The sequence below is a fragment of the Erythrolamprus reginae genome, chromosome 2 (genome assembly GCF_031021105.1).
Source record: "Erythrolamprus reginae isolate rEryReg1 chromosome 2, rEryReg1.hap1, whole genome shotgun sequence".
Taxonomy (NCBI): domain Eukaryota; kingdom Metazoa; phylum Chordata; class Lepidosauria; order Squamata; family Dipsadidae; genus Erythrolamprus; species Erythrolamprus reginae.
In genome coordinates, this window is record NC_091951.1 from 168,264,207 (window position 1) to 168,279,275 (window position 15,069).

The following is a 15,069-nucleotide window of genomic DNA, read 5'->3' on the forward strand; positions in this document are numbered from 1 at the left end:
TGGCGCGCCCTCCCCTTCCCCTCCGCCCATGCTTCGTCTCCTTTGCCACGTCCTGGGTGAATGGAAGGAGGGAGGCGAGGGGGGAAAAGAGAAGCTGGAAGGAGGGGAAGCCACCGCTCGGGCGCGGCGGGGGGGGGAAGCAGGGCTCGACTGCGTCTGTCTCTTGCTGCCCCCTGAGCCCGTCGGGTGGAGCATGAAGCACCATGGTGTGGTGCGACCGTGGGATCCAGATGCTGCTGACCACGGTGGGTGCCTTCGCCGCCTTCAGCCTCATGACCATCGCTATCGGCACCGATTATTGGCTCTACTCGAGCGCCAACCTCTGCAACGGGACCAATGTCACCGCCGCGGACGACACGGCACCGAGCCAGCCGAAAAAAGTGAAGGGCGACCTCACCCACTCCGGGCTCTGGAGGTTCTGCTGTATTGAAGGTAGTGGCCCCCGGCGGGAAGGGGTCGAGCGCCTCAGACACGCGGGGCGAGGCGGGAACGTGGTCGAGGGCTGGTTCCGTCTGCGCGGGAACGATCTCATGGGAAACAAAGAAAGGGGGGGAGATTCAGGGAAAGTGCCCAACTTCCTCGCTCGGAATGGCTAGTGAGGAACAATGCGAGGCTTTCGTGTGGAGATCGGAGGGTTGGCCAACGGAATTGGGAGTTTTCAGTTCTCCACTTTTTCCCTGGCAAAGCTATCTTTCTTTTTCCCTCTCTTATTTCTCTCTCCGACGTTCTCTCATTCTCTCTCTCACTTACACACACACACACACACACACACCCTTTCCTCCAGATACAGCTGGCCGCAGCCGAGTTGGTACTTCTGCTCTGATGCTGTCTGGGAGGGAGGACGTTGTTGCCTTGGCAACCGATGTCTCTCTGATTGCTATGGGAACCGGACAGTGGGAGTGATGCTTAACCCAAAGTGTCTGCGTTGCCTCAACCCCAGTCCTGTTGAATCTTAACCTTCCCCCCCCCCCCCTGGACACTAGCTTAGCCAAAGATTGAAAGAAATGCAAAAGAATGAATTTAAAAAAACACACAAGTAGGTAAGAAATTGGGGATGAAAGAAACAAAGAAAGCAGCTTCACTACTGTCTGCAGAATACTAAAGATTGCTTGTGAATGTGTCTGTGTATGAGCTAGTAAAATATTCCCCAAACTGGTGCCCTTCACGTGAGCTATAGCAACTGGTGGTCTGCGATGGTAGTCTGCAGAAAAGTTACTTGCATTTCTATTGCACTAAATACTATTTACCTTTTAAATATATATATTAGTGGTCTATGGGATTTAAAATTACGAATTTGGTAGTTCCTGAGGTCCGAAAGGTTGGTGACCCCTGAGCTATAGAACAATGCTTACAGAATCCCCAGCTAGCATTCCAACTGGAAATTCTGGGAGCTGTAGTACCAAGCAAAGGGGTAAGGGGTTACATTGGGGAAGGTTCAGCTAGAGAGCTTCAGGGATGAAACAGGTTAGACTTGGGAGATTGTTCAGAAGAATATGCAAGTATTTAATTTTTCAGTCACATTTGCACATGACAAATTGGTGTTCATCCTGATCAAATCATTTCAACAATCTAGAGCTGATTATGGGTTATGGAGTAAATTTATCACCTTATCAATTGGGGTGGGTGGGTGTCAACCTCCCACTTACTTCTGATCTTTTCCTTAAACATGACAAAATCCCGGCAGGGGAATTGATAATCAGATCATGCTCTTTCCAGGTGGTCTAATGAACAGGATGGGGCTGCCTCTTCCTTTTGGAGCACAACAGCACCAAGAATTTCAAACTCCAGCTTGAGACTCATTGCTGCATCCTCCCCTAGACCCAGCTCAAGCAAGGGAAAAGAGGAAATGGTCCTTACCTCTGTAGCCCCACTCTTTCGCCCTGTTCTTCGGGTGGCTTTTTTAAAAAACCTCTGTCTCTCTGGATGGGAATACTAGGGGGAAGTTGACTTAATGAACTCATTTCTCACTCTGGTCTTCCCAAAGGATGAACTCGTGAAAGTGAATGAGATGGCTGCTCTGGGATAATAGTGAGTCAGTGGAAGCTGTAGATGGTCTTTCCATTGCCCTAGGTAGCCCAAATGTAACATTTTCTGATTTTTTTAAATAATTACAGGACCTCTGATGGAATTGTAAAACTTGGATTTCTGGAGGACAATGGAACTATTTGGAAAAATCCTTTGTCCTGCTTCGATTCTTTTCCAATTTCTTCCTTTCCTTACTATACCACCTTTTAATTTTCTGTCTCCCAGTGTTGGGAAGTGGACTTTTTGTTTCTTCATTTAGAGAAGCAGTAGTCAATCTGGTGTCTTCTGAATGGTTTTCCATTACCTTCTAAGTTCCAACCAACATAGTAAGCTGGGAAAAAATGAGTTATTCAGAATTCATATTCTCCCTGAATGTTATTACTGAATTATATGATTCCAAGCAGTGCTACTCCACGTGGTGTAGAGTGAAGGATGTTGGAAACTATAATTGTGTGAATTATGTGATACTGGGAAGGATGAATAGGGAGGATCATGAAAGATAGCTTGTCTTCTGTTCTTTGGGTGACAGAGGCTGAGTGAGAATTTAAAATCTGACAGGTTCACCATCCTGTTTATGTACTAGTTGCCCTGCTGCCTTACAGGATCCCTTTTCTGAATTTCATTGCTGGGCTGGTGTTGGAGGATTTCCACCTTCTTGCTAGGGATGGGAGGAATCTGGGAAGGCTCAGGTGTCATGGTAGTGAGTTTATCCCAGGTGAAGTCTCACTTGTCACATACAAAAGGACACATGTTTGTTCTTTTCTTTATTTTGAGCAGTTGGTGTATGATCCGAAGATGGAAGAAGTACTTTCATCCTTTGCCAAGATCACATCGCTACCTGATCCATATTAGATTTCCTGCCTTCAAAGACCACTGTAGGGGTAATGGGTTGATTAAGATGGTTCATACTAGGTACCTTATAGATTCCAGTGAATGGTGGGAGATTCTCTCGGGCAGTTGTACTGAGTGCTTGGTTGAGAGCTGTAGTTGAAGATGCCCAGCATACTTGATATAATTGCCCCTCAAGTAGTCTCTTCACCAATCTGGCATGTCTCTTGGTTTACAAAGAGCCTTGGGGAGACAAAGCAATAGACGAGACGACTGGTAGAAAAAGGCCAAAATTGAGCACGATCACACAATTTGAGCCTGCACCAAGCATCAGTGTTACTGCGAACTTATTGCATTAGCAGGTTGTTTGTCCAGCAGCTTCATTTAAGCTAGCCTGCTCCCTGTGGGAAATAGCAGACAGAGAGGTCTGCTGCTACCCTGTAACATGTTTGCTTAAGAAAAATCGCTCATATTCAAGAGGGCTTGACCCTTCCGAGGCAGCGTCTGAAGTAGTGATTGGAGTAGCATCTTGTAATGTCACATGCGATTAGGTTGGTCTGTAGACTCTGATGAAGTGGGTAGGGTACTTTTCATAAAAAGTCTTTTTCCGTGGGCTCCTTTGGGAAGCTAGTAGCAGGGCGAGGTGACGGGGAGCTGGTGTTAAGGGAATTTTCAGTATCTCCTTGGTAGAGTGAGTTCTGCTGGATGGTTTCAAAAGAGTGATGCCAGTGGTGGAGTGCTGCCGGCTTAACCACTGGTTCGGTGATCACGCGCACATGCCTAATGCGCACTGTGCACGCGTGCACAGTTTTACAAATACTAACCTTCTGTGTTATACCGCATGGGAGTAACACAGCTGAAGCACTGCAATCTGCTATGCTGCGCCAATCAGCTGAGAAGATAATGGTAAGTGAAGCGCAGGGGTGGAAGTGCAGGCCGACCTGATCATCGGAGTGAACTGGTTGATTGTCGGAACTTCTAGTTCACTCGAACCTGTAGAATCCCACCCCTGTGTGGTGTTATGAATCTCCTGAAGAAGGCCTCCCTGGATCAGGATATCTTGGACAACTACTGTGCTGACTTCAAACTTTGTAAGAAAGGTGGTGGGACTTTAATTATAGAGTTCCCCAGAGCTGAATCAGTCAAGGTTTAAGCCTGGGCATTGGACAGAAATCGGTGTACTCGCTTTGGGTGACCTTTGTTAGTACTTTTTACAGTGTTTTTGTTGTTGTTGTTGTTGTTTTGTTTTACCATTTATCATGGTACCGTTCTGGATAGCCTGCTTTATTGTAGAGGTTCTTCAATGGTTCTACTCTTTCCTAAGTGGTCAATAGCAATAGTATTTAGACTTATATACCGCTTCACAGTGCTTTACAGCCCTCTAAGCAGTTGCAGAGCTTGGGAGGGTTCAGGGTGGGAACAGAGAAGAGAGTTTGGCCTAGGAAACACTCCCATGTGGAATGCTGAATGCTTTGGCCTCTTCATCCCTATTCTTTAACATATAGAGGAAACCGATAGGAGAAGTCATGCGTCTCTTGGAGATGTTGATATCTAATTGTTTCACTGGACTGAACAATTTGGAGATGCTGTGGTAATGCACAGGGCCACCATCAGGAATTTTGGGGCCCCATACAGCCTAAGTGTCTGGGCCCCCCCCCCCCGGCCATTTTAAAACTACTGCCCCCCAAATCCGGTGCCATGCCCACCATGGCCACACACCCTGGGCAAGCCCTCCCCCGGCCCTCTGAGGTCAAACACAGCCCTGATGTGGCCCTCAATGAAATTGAGTTTGACACCCCTGACCTAGAGGCTAAATCCTATGAACAAGGGCTAAGAGAATGAGTATGTTTAACTCAATAAATAGAAAACTGAGGGGGAATATAATAGTAGTTTCCCAATCTTAAAGGGCTGCCACAAAGCAGATGGCATCTATTTATTCTCCATGCCACCTGAAGGTAGTAGAAGAAGCAATGGGCGGAACCTCACCAAGAAGAAATGCAATCTGGAAATAAGGAAAAACTTGGGACTGGGCGGCATAGAAATAAAAAATAAATAAATAAATGAATAAATAAATCCCTTCTTTTTTATTAAAAGAAATTAATAGAAACATAGAAACATAGAAGACTGATGGCAGAAAAAGACCTCATGGTCCATCTAGTCTGCCCTTATACTATTTCCTGTATTTTATCTTACAATGGATATATATTTATCCCAGGCATGTTTAAATTCAGTTACTGTGGATTTACCAACCACGTCTGCTGGAAGTTTGTTCCAAGGATCTACTACTCTTTCAGTAAAATAATATTTTCTCATGTTGCTTTTGATCTTTCCCCCAACTAACTTCAGATTGTGTCCCCTTGTCCTTGTGTTCACTTTCCTATTAAAAACACTTCCCTCCTGGACCTTATTTAACCCTTTAACATATTTAAATGTTTCGATCATGTCCCCCCTTTTCCTTCTGTCCTCCAGACTATACAGATTGAGTTCATGAAGTCTTTCCTGATACGTTTTATGCTTAAGACCTTTCACCATTCTTGTAGCCCGTCTTTGGACCCGTTCAATTTTGTCAATAATAATTTAAAAAAACCAAAATCCATTACTATTAAAACTAAAACAACCAGCAAAACTATTAATAAAAACAGGTGAGGGCTGGGTTTTTTTCTCTGTTATTATTTAAGTGCTTTTACCATATGCTTTAAATCAAGAATCACTTCTCCCTCTGTTTCTCTCTCTTTTCTGTCATTCTCCGTACTGAAGGAGCGGGTCCAGCAGTCACATGGGTTGCTCATGTCCAATCCGGTGGAACTGAGCCTAGTGTTAAAAAAGCTTGCTGGATCCGCCCCTTCCCCAGAATTCGCTCAGTTCTCGCATCCAGCGGAATATATGTGAATAGCTCGTTCATCACTAACACCTTCCCTTCGTTCTATCCTTCCAAACAGTAAGAAATCCTTTCTATTGAATTTCGAGACTTGCTAATTAACGCCAGCCATCGGCGGCTCGGCTTTTCTCTCAGGGGAGAAGTAGCGGTTTAGCTTCCCGCGGCTCCTCTCGCCGCTGGCTATTTCTGCTGCCGTTTTGGGTTATTTACAATCCTTCGGCCTGGAGGTCATTAGGCAAGTCTATTTATTATCTTTTAAGGGCTTTACCTCCTGCGGTGTGAGACGCTTCCCTCTCAGTCTCCTGGACTTAGCCGGCCGTTTCTTTTAAAACTTTTACGGAACGGTTTCGTTTTTGGCGCGAAGGCCTTCGCGCCCTGTAATTTAGTACCTCGTGTTGGCCTCCTGCCGGCCGTTGGTGCTTCAGTCCACCGCCTGGATCCTTGGAGTGGGCTTTGAGACGCTCAGGCTTAATTCTCCACCGGCCAGACCTCCAACCAGGGTGCCTTGGTTACTTTAATTGAAGTTTAGGGAGGCTGGCCACGCTGTATTTGGGAACACGAACTCTGGGTTTGCCCAGATTGCTCTCAAGTCGCAGCAGCTCCGAGGCCTAGGAGCAGGATCCCAATCCTCTTGGGAAAGCTTGGAATTCTTCTCCCCCCTATAAATCAGATTTCTTTTGGCTCAAGCCTTGTCTTCTGTAAATTGTCAGACTATGGCTTCCTTTCCCAAGAGAGGCACCACTCAGGGTCCCAGAGAGGCCAGGCCTACAGGTGATGAGATAACCAGTATCCCCCAGGCCTCGGCCCCCTCTTCTGCCATAGCCCGCCCCTTGACCAGAACCACCAAGGCTGAGAAGAGAAGGGACCAAGCCCTACAAAAAATTCATGATAAATCTGCTAAACGCTTGAAAGTGCAGGCCCAAGTGCTCAGCAGTCTTGACCCCCCAGAGGCTCCTATCCTGCCTCTCTCTGGTGTCACTGTGTTATCTCTGGATGAGCCAAACCTAGACAGACCCCAACCTAATCTATGGGGCTTAGGTCCAGAGGAACCAGATATCGTTGAAGAATCTTCCCAGCCAGGAACCTCTCAGGCCATCAGAGATTCTTCTGTCACTCCTGCTGATATTTCTAGCCTCCCTCCAGAGTTCCAATCCATTTTCTCTGTGTTGTCCAAGGCCATTGATGCCAAGCTCTCTGCCATCAATGTGCCCTCTTTACCTCTTCCTCCTCCTCGTCCCCTCCGTCCCTTGAATTCTCCTTCAGCAGTCAGAGCTCCTATTCAGGAAGAATCAGATTCTTCTCAGGATGATTATGATCAGGATATGGAAGAGGATGAGGATCCATGTCAAGGCCTCTCGGACGATGAGGAATCCCAAATCAAGGTTCCTTCTCCAGTTACTATTTTTCCCTCTCAATTGTTCAAATCTCTCCTTCTCAAGGCTAGAGTTTCCACAGGGCTAGCGGCACAAGAGAAGCAGGCCACTACATCCACTGACCCTCCGGAGGAGAACTTACCCTACTTCACAGAGGAACAGGAGGATAACGAGGTAATCCCTATGCCAAAATTGTTTAAAGATGCTTTGCTTAAGCAGTGGGAGTTTCCAGCATCAGGGCTTAACCCCACCACCAAAGACAAAAGATTGTATAAATTATCCCCCTCTTATGAGGATCTCTTATCCTGCCCTAAGCCTGATGAACCGATAAAAACCCTACACTCTGCGGCTGCAGTTCCAGGCGAAGCAGAAGAGGTTCTCCGCCCAGAGGACAAGAGGATTGAACAGATGCTCAAGAGAGGGTTCACCGCAGATACCTGGGCTATTAAAAGCTCCGCATCTGCTTCCTTTTTTTCTAGAGCCATGCTCCTATGGCTTCGTCAACTTCAACAACATATTCCTCCCGATGACTTAAGAGGTCAACAGGACTTCAACAAGGTATTTGCAGCCGCCCAATACGTGGCTGATGCCACACTGCAATCCACCAGATTCGCAGCCAAGTCCATTGCGGCCTCCACAACGGCCAGAAGACTCCTCTGGCTTCGCCAATGGCAGGCAGGAGTACGTCAGAAGTGGCAGTTAGCTTTAGGTCCATTAAAACGCGACCTCCTATTTGGAGATCTCCTAGACCCACTCCTAACTGAAACCACGGACAAGAAAAAAGTATTGGGCCCGACTACCAAAAAGACCACTAAAACGCAGTCCTTTCGTCGACCGGGGCGCCAACAAGATCAGGCGACCACTTACCAGAGGAATCCAGGTCAGTACTCCCCTCGTTTTCGTTCCCAAGGTAGGAACCCCAGGGGTAAGGGATACCGCTACCAGAGAGGAGCGTCCTCTAACAGGGCTTCTAAAAAGCCTAGATGGTAATCCCCCTTCGGTCCCCATAGGGGGGCGCCTGGCCTACTTCTCCTCTAGCTGGCGCCAATCTTCCAAGGACCCCTGGGTCATTGATACAGTTCAAAAAGGTCTCCTTTTAGAGTTTATTTCTCCCCCCCCCCAAACGTTTTATTTCCTGCCCTTCTCCCAGTACTCCCTCTGCTCATACCCGGATGGAGGAAGCCATCTCCCATTTATTATCCATTAGAGCCATCCAGCCGGTCCCCTCCGGTCAGAGAGGCCGGGGTTTTTACTCCATCCTTTTTATGGTCCCTAAGACCTCCGGAGGTTGGAGAGCTATCTTGGACCTCAAAAGGCTGAATTTATTCATCAAATATAGAAAGTTCAAGATGCATTCCCTGTCATCTATCTTAGCAGCTATTCATCCGGGGGACTTCATGGCTTCCTTAGACCTCACTGAGGCCTACCTCCATATCCCCATTGCCAAATGCCACAGAAAATTCTTACGTTTCTCCTTCCAGGGCAGACATTTCCAGTATAGGGCTATGCCATTTGGTCTCTCCTCGGCCCCTAGAGTCTTCACAAAGCTTTTGGGGTCATTGGCGGCCTATATCCGGGCCAAGCCCATCCACATTTTATGTTATTTAGATGACATTTTAGTTCATGGAAATTCTCTAGAGGAAGTAAAGGTAAACCTTTCTGTCACCATGTCAGTTTTACAGACCCATGGCTTTTCTATTAACTTTGATAAAAGCCACCTTCAGCCTTCTACTTCCATATTGCATCTGGGATCTATCATTAATTCAGAATCATCCCAGGTTTTCCTCTCCCCTGAGAGGAAACATAATATAGGGGAGTTGATTTCTCGCATTTTACCCCTGCAATCAGTCTCCATAGTCACCTTGTCCTCCCTTTTGGGTAAAATGGTGTCGTGCATAGGCATCATTCCCTGGGCTCGTCTCCATGCCAGGGAACTACAGTGGCTCCTATTACCCTTTCAGAGATCGGGGCTCAGCAACTCAAGTCTTCGCATTGCCATTCCATCGATGGTTCGCAGATCTCTCAGGTGGTGGATGTCTCCGGCCATGGACAAAGGATCCCCTTTCAGGTCCCCGGACCAATTCGTCATCACCACAGATGCCAGTCTATCAGGATGGGGCGCCCATGCCCAGGGGATGATAGCCCAGGGCACGTGGTCACCGGAGGAAGCTTCCAGGCCAATCAATTGGCTAGAGTTAAGAGCCGTATCCCTGGCTCTAAAACAGTTCAAGCCTCGCATCCCCAACCGGCACGTTCTCATTCTCACCGACAACATAGCCACAAAAAGCCACATCTGCAGACAGGGGGGCACGAGATCCAAGGCTCTCATGAGGGAGGCCCTCAAGTTAGGCCTTTGGGCAGAAAAACACCTTCAGTCGCTCCTAGCCGATCACATCTCGGGGAGCCTCAACGTCCAGGCGGATTGGCTCTCTCGAGCAACGATAGACCCAGGAGAGTGGAATCTACATCAAGACCTGTTCCATCAAATCAGCCTCAGATTCGGCCTACCAGTGCTGGATCTCTTTGCGACCGAAGCGAATGCCCAACTCCCTCGATTCTTCTCCAGGTTTCCATCCCCGGGAGCAGAAGCAACCAATGCCCTCAGGAGCCCCTGGCCCCCAGGACTCCTGTATGCATTCCCTCCAATTCCAATTCTTCCGGACGTGATTCACAAGGTCCTCATCGAGAGGGCCCGAGTAATCCTAATCGCCCCTCATTGGCCCCGCCGGCCCTGGTTCGCGGATCTCCAACAGCTGTCCGTCCAGGACCCCTGGCGACTCCCCGTTTCGGGGGATATGCTACGGCAGGGGGCCTCATTCCATCCAGACCCGGAGTGGTTCCACCTCACCGCCTGGCTGTTATCAGGAGAGACTTAGAACTGCGTGGACACGACCCCGACACAGTGGAGGTCATCTTAAAGCCCAGAAGAGGTTCGACCAATCGAATCTACGACCATACATGGTCCAAGTTTCACCAGTGGTGTCTACAGGAAGGTCTTTCTCCCCTGTGCATTCCCATACACAGGATCATTTCCTTCCTTATGCAAGGGTTCCATCAAGGCCTTTCCACCAGTACTCTCCGTCGTCATCTGGCGGCCATTTCCTCTGTCCTAGCAGGGCCCCGCAGACAGCCTCTCCGTTCCTTCCCAGAAGTTCAGGAATTCCTCAAGGGTATAGCCAACCTCAGACCTTCTAAGGTCCACAGATATCCATCCTGGGATTTGCCACGGGTTCTCCATTCCCTCACGCAGGCACCCTACGAACCCCTAAAATCTGCATCCCTCAGGTACCTATCCTTTAAGGTAGCATTCCTGGTGGCAATTACCTCTGCCCGACGCATTTCGGAGTTGGCTGCCCTTTCAATCAGGCAGGACCTCTGCCAATTCCATCAGGACAAGGTAGTCTTACGACTGGACCCCACCTTCTTACCTAAGGTCAGTTCCATGTTCCACAGAACCCAGGATATTGTCTTACCTTCTTTCTGTCTCCAACGGGACCATCCCTTGGCAATTAGATGGCACACCCTGGACCTCATTAGAGCGCTGAGGATCTATATCCAACGCACAGGACCCTTTCGGAGGTCGGAAGCACTTTTTGTAGCCTATCACCCCAGAGTCATGGGTGCCAAAGTGTCTTCAACAGTGATAGGCCGTTGGATCAGAGGGACTATCTCTAAGGCCTACGAGTCGGCCTCCCTCTCAGTTCCAAAGAACATCACAGCGCATTCCACCAGGAGCGCAGCCACTTCGGCCGCTTGGGCGACTCAAGCCCCGTTGGAGGAGGTCTGCAAAGCAGCCACTTGGGCCTCGCCAAATTCCTTCATCAGGCACTACAAGATTGACTCTTACGCCTCAGCGGACGCTGCCTTCGGCAGAAGGGTACTCCAATCCATTATCTCTCACGATAGCAATCTAATCCCACCCTAGGGACCAATCTATTGGGTATGTCCCATGTGACTCCTGGACCCGCTCCTTCAGTACGGAGAATAGGCGTTGATTGCTTACCTGAACACCTCTTCTCGTACGGTGAGCGGGTACAGCAGTCACTTCCCGCCCTTGTATGTGTCTTCTATACCTTCTATAACCTTTCTTTCCTCTAACAATGAGAGTTGAACACTAAAGAGCTTCACATCTGAGCCTAGTCTACGGATTCGCGAATTCTGGGGAAGGGGCAGATCCAGCAAGCTTTTTTAACACTAGGCTCAGTTCCACCGGATTGGACATGAGCAACCCATGTGACTGCTGTACCCGCTCACCGTACGAGAAGAGGCGTTCAGGTAAGCAATCAACGCCTATTCTCTGCCTCAATCATTTTCTCATTTCTCTTTTTTTCTCCATTTTTTTCTATCATTTCTCTCTCTCTTCCTTCCACTCTTCTCTCTCTCTCTTTCTTCCTCTCTTTCACTCTCTTCCTTCCTCTCTCATCTCTTTCTTTCTTTCTTTCTTTCTTTCTCTTTCTCTCTCTTTCTTTCTTTCTCTTTCTCTCCCTCCCTTCCTCTCTCATCTCTTTCTTTCTTTCTTTCTCTATCTTGCTTTCTTCCTCTCTCTCACTCTCTTCCTTCCTCTCTCATTTCTCTCTCTCTCTTTCTCTCTCTCTCTCTCTTTCTCTCTCTTGCTTTCTTCCCCTCTCTCTTTCTTTCTTTCTCTCTCTCTCTTTCTCTATCTTGCTTTCTTCCTCTCTCACTCTCTTCCTTCCTCTCTCATCTCTCTCTCTCTCTTTCTTTCTTTCTCTCTCTCTCTTTCTCTCTCTTGCTTTCTTTCTCTCTCTCTTCCTTCCTCTCTCATCTCTTACTTTCTTTCTCTCTCTCTTTCTCTATCTTGCTTTCTTCCTCTCTCTCACTCTTCCTTCCTCTCTGATCTCTCTCTCTTTTCTTTCTCTCTCTTTCTCTATCTCTCCCCCTCTTTCTCTCTCTCTCTTTTTCTCACTTTCCCTCTCTTGTTTTCTTTCTCTCTCTCTCTTGCTTTCTCTTTCACACTCTTTCTCTCTCTCGTTCTCTTTCTCTTGCTATCTCTTTCTCTCCCCCTATTTCTCTCTCACACACACACTTTCTCTCTATCTTGTTCTGTCATCGCTCTCACTCTCTCTCGTTCTCCGGAGGCTGGTGAAAGTAATTTTCAATTACTTTCAATTGTAATTTTCAATTACAATCAACCTATCTCTCCTTCCTTCCTTTCCCCCCTCCCTCTTTTCCTTTCCTTTCCTTCCTTCCCTTCCCCTTTCTCCTTCTTTCCCTTCTTCCTTCATTCCAACCAACCAACCTATCTCTTCTTCCTGTTTCCTTCTCCTCCCTCTTCCCCTTCCTTCCCCTCCGTCTTTCCCTTCCTTCCCTCCCTATTTTTCCTTCCTTCCTTCCGTGTCCTCCTGGCCCTCTCTTCCCCTCCCCTCCCCTCCCTTTCCCCGACGAGGGCAAGAGCCGCAGCCGGGCGGGGAGCGCCCCACTCGCTTCGTTCCCGCCGCAGGGCTCGGTCGGGACTCGGGAGCCCGCTGGTCAGGGCTCGGTCGGCGCCACCAGGAATCCAGGAAACCGGGGTCAGGGGACGGTGCCTGGAATGTCGGGCGCGTGGGCTGACGCGCGCTTTCTCCACCCCCTTGCTGCCAGCAGCCCAACCCGGAAAATTCAAAGTAAGAAAAACCTTCGCTCTTACTTTGAATGCTCTGGGCAGGCTAGCAGGGAGATGGAGAGAGCGCGGTGGCCCCCGCTGTGAGAATGCCTGCAGGGAAGAGAGGCGGAGCGGACGGGTGGGTGAGGGCAGCGGCGAGTAGCCAGGGGGGCGCGGGGGGCGGCCGCGGCCGCGGCTTCATGCGCGCCCTTGGAAAAGGGTGTGCGGGGGGGCCTTTTGGGGGACGCTGGTGCACGCGTGGGAAGCCTACAACTTGCGCTTGTGTTAAATTTTGTTTCTTTCCTAAGCAGCGTTCTGTGTAAAAAAATCCATTTGGGAACGACTCGTTCCCAAATGGATTTTTTTACACAGAAGGCTGCTTAGGAAAGAAACAAAATTTAACACAAGCGCAAGTTGCAACCGCCACCCCGAAGGGGCTCCTACCTTCGCCGCACGCTTTACTCTGGGACTGGAGGACCGCGCTGCCAAAGGCTCCGTCGGGGCTTCTTCGAGTCCTGCCTCGCGAGGGCCAGAGGGCCCGCCTTTTTCATTGGTGAGGCAGGCAAGAGAGGGCCGGTACTGCGCATGTGCGACGGCGGGCAAAACCGGGCCCCCTCATGGCCGGGCCCGGTACACCAGTACCAGTAGTACCCCCCTATCGGCGGCCCTGGTAATGCAGACTGGTGCTTGAAGGTTGTAAGATGCTGAAAGTTGAATCCTGCTAAGTTGCTGTCTGTCCAGAAACTATCTGGCTATCAGGTCTGGTTATAAATAATCTGGGTGTTACTGTCTCAATTAAGTGAGTCTAACTCTTCTTATATTCGTGAGTCCTGCTGGACTTAACAGTTAAGTTGAAAGTCAAGGTAGGCTTCACCTTTGTTTGGGTGGTGCCCTATCTGAAGTGGGAGATTTATGTTCTCATCATTATTATGCTGAACTCCTGCAGCATATTTTAATATTTATTTATTTATTCAATTTTTATGCCGCCCTTCTCCTTAAACTCAGGGTGGCTTACAACCTGTTAGCAATAGCACTTTTTAACAGAGCCAGTATGGGCTGCCCTTTCCAAATATTGAGTTAAACTGCAGTTGGTACACCCCAAAGGTGTTTTTTCCAAAAGGCAAGTGGACTTTCTTGTTATTGTTTTTCTTTGAAAACGTTTCTCTTCTCCAAGAATCTTCTTCAATTCTCTTGGACTAGATCTCTCGGATGAGTAAGAAAGTTACTTTTGAAGAAAGTACCTTTGGGACAACCATGACTTAGATGATTGAGAACCTCCATAGACATACAGTTGGTACAACATGTAGCAGCTGTGTACTCTTCAAAGCATTGGTTTTAATATGCAAAGTCTTACATAGCTGAATCCTAGGTATCTGCAAATCTGCCTCCTCCACACAGAAGTGTTTCAAATGGGAATGTTAATAGTGTCCCCCCCCCTCCCAATTTGTGACGTGAAAGTGTTTATTTACAGTGGCCCTCACCTTGTAGAACAGTCTTCCCGGAGAGGTCCTGTACTTACCCACCTTGGCATCGTTCTAGAAGGTTGTCAAAATATAGATTTTCTATAAGGTCTTCAAGATGTAAGAATTTTTTATCTGTATACTGATCTATATGCTTATAGTTACTGTTTTATTGATGATTGGACATGGAAATTAGTGATTTTATGGGTCCTTTGGTTTTATTTTTTTGTAAATCATAGCTCAGCTGAGTTGGGCTAATCATATGGCGTACAAATTTAAAATGAGTGAAAATTAAAAGGTAAACCTTTATTTTCTTTGATAATAGGTAAGCAAATGGAAGGAAGTATAGATAAAGTCATTTGCCTTATCATTCTGGATTCCATGGAAAGATGGTGATAGTGAGGAAGTGGGGAAGAAACACTTTCTCTTTAATCATCTGCTTACATGTGTCTTTCTGTATAGTTTGACAGACCTAATCCTAATACCTCCTAAAGCAACAACAGACAATCAGAGAGCACCATGCAGCCTACCAGTCCTCATTTACATTCAACCCCCAAAATATCCTGAGGTTGCGCCACTGAAATTTAGCTGCCAGATTACAAAGGCTTTTAACTAAAAAAATTGAAAAATGGGGCTGAAAGTGGGAACACAGATTTAATGCAAAATGGAAATATCCAGCCTCCTCAAAAGGGCGGGGAGGAGGAGCAGATGATAGATGGACAGATAGACAATACACAGAGATAGATAGATAGATAGATAGATAGATAGATAGATAGATAGATAGATAGATAGATAGATAGATAGATAGGTACATAGATACATAGATAGATACATAGATAGATACATAGATAGATACATAGATAGATAGATCAGACAAACAGTAGATAGACACCATGTTCCCCCAAA

The 15,069-nt window shown here is 47.7% G+C and overlaps 1 protein-coding gene across 1 annotated transcript in view; it reads left to right on the forward strand.

The window, feature by feature from the left end:
- The first annotated feature begins 203 nt into the window (after window positions 1-203).
- The window catches only part of CACNG4 (calcium voltage-gated channel auxiliary subunit gamma 4), a 110,927-nt gene continuing 96,061 nt past the window's right edge, over window positions 204-15,069 (forward strand). The window contains exon 1 of the mRNA XM_070735982.1: window positions 204-432. Coding sequence (XP_070592083.1) covers window positions 204-432 — 229 coding nt within the window. The remainder of the gene's footprint in view (window positions 433-15,069) is intronic.